The sequence below is a fragment of the Octopus bimaculoides genome, chromosome 4 (genome assembly GCF_001194135.2).
Source record: "Octopus bimaculoides isolate UCB-OBI-ISO-001 chromosome 4, ASM119413v2, whole genome shotgun sequence".
Taxonomy (NCBI): Eukaryota; Metazoa; Mollusca; class Cephalopoda; order Octopoda; family Octopodidae; genus Octopus; species Octopus bimaculoides.
Genome location: NC_068984.1, coordinates 84,783,410 through 84,784,720, shown reverse-complemented (window position 1 = coordinate 84,784,720; position 1,311 = coordinate 84,783,410). Strand labels below are relative to the sequence as shown.

The 1,311-nt window shown below is 35.9% G+C and overlaps 1 protein-coding gene across 1 annotated transcript in view; it reads left to right on the top strand.

The window, feature by feature from the left end:
- Positions 1-770: 770 nt before the first annotated feature.
- The window catches only part of LOC106870726 (uncharacterized), a 7,575-nt gene continuing 7,034 nt past the window's right edge, over positions 771-1,311 (top strand). The window contains exon 1 of the mRNA XM_014916897.2: positions 771-876. Within this exon, the coding sequence (XP_014772383.1) occupies positions 864-876 (13 nt within the window). The 5' untranslated portion in view covers positions 771-863. The remainder of the gene's footprint in view (positions 877-1,311) is intronic.

Sequence of the window (1,311 nt, the reverse complement as noted above, 5' to 3'; positions counted from 1 at the left end):
GTGTGTGTGTGTGTGTGTGTGCGTGTGTATGTGTGTTAGCTCTTTAGCTGGAAAACATCTCAAAAACCTTAACGAAAAGTGACGAAATAGCAAGAAGCCAAAATGACACAAATGAAGAAAGCCTCCGAATACACACAGCAGAAAAAATTTCACGACTCTTACATACTAAAGCCTCGTTCAGGTGCACCAAATGTAACCCAACCCAGCTTTTTGATATTTATATAACTATCAATATTTTGTTAGTTCTGATTGATAAAGTTGGTTTTCGTTTATCAGGATTCATGGGAAAGAAAGTATGTTTGATAAAACTGCGGAAAGCAATTACTACATCACACAATAGAAGGATATTGATAAAATATAAACAATACGTATAAATAACTGTGCCTGAGTGTGTGTATGTGTCTGTATGTGACTCTGTGTGTGTGTGTGTGTGTGTGTGTAAGTATGTATGTACATATATATATATGTGTATATATATACGTATATATATAAGTGTATATATGTATGTGTGTGATTGTGTGTGTGTGTGTGTGTGTGTGTGTGTGTGTATGTATATATGTAAATATATATATATATATATATGTATATATATATATATATATGATTATCTACACACACAACACATACATACATAAATACATATATACTTACCATTGTGTGCGTGTTAGTGCGTATATATATACACATAGATATTTAGACACGTACATGCATACATACATACATACATACATACATACATACATACATACATACCCAAACGCACACGCACACGTTTATGTATATCTATAAGTATATATTCCTGCATATATAAATAGGAGATACATAAGACACTTCAACAGTTCATTTACTGTTAAACAACAACAATGAGACTTTCTCGTAAGTAAGATGGAATCTTCTAATCTTCCTTTCTCTTGATTTTCATCATACTTTCAAATCATGAACGTTTTTCACTCTACTGTATTTTTTTCCCTTTACTCTTTGTTAACGTTTGCTCACTCCTAGTCAATCAGCCCTACGTATGATGAAAACCCTTTTAGCCATCATTATTCTACATATTTCTGTTTCAGGTATAGTATATGCATGGAGGCGCAATGGCCCAGTGGTTAGGGCAGCGGACTCGCAGTCATAGGATCGCGGTTTCGATTCCCAGACCGGGCGTTGTGAGTGTTTATTGAGCGAAAACACCTAAAGCTCCACGAGGCCCCGGCAGGGGATGGTGGCGAACCCTACTGTACTCTTTCACCACAACTTTCTCTCACTCTTACTTCCTGTTTCTGTTGTGCCTGTAATTCAAAGGATCAGCCTTGTCAC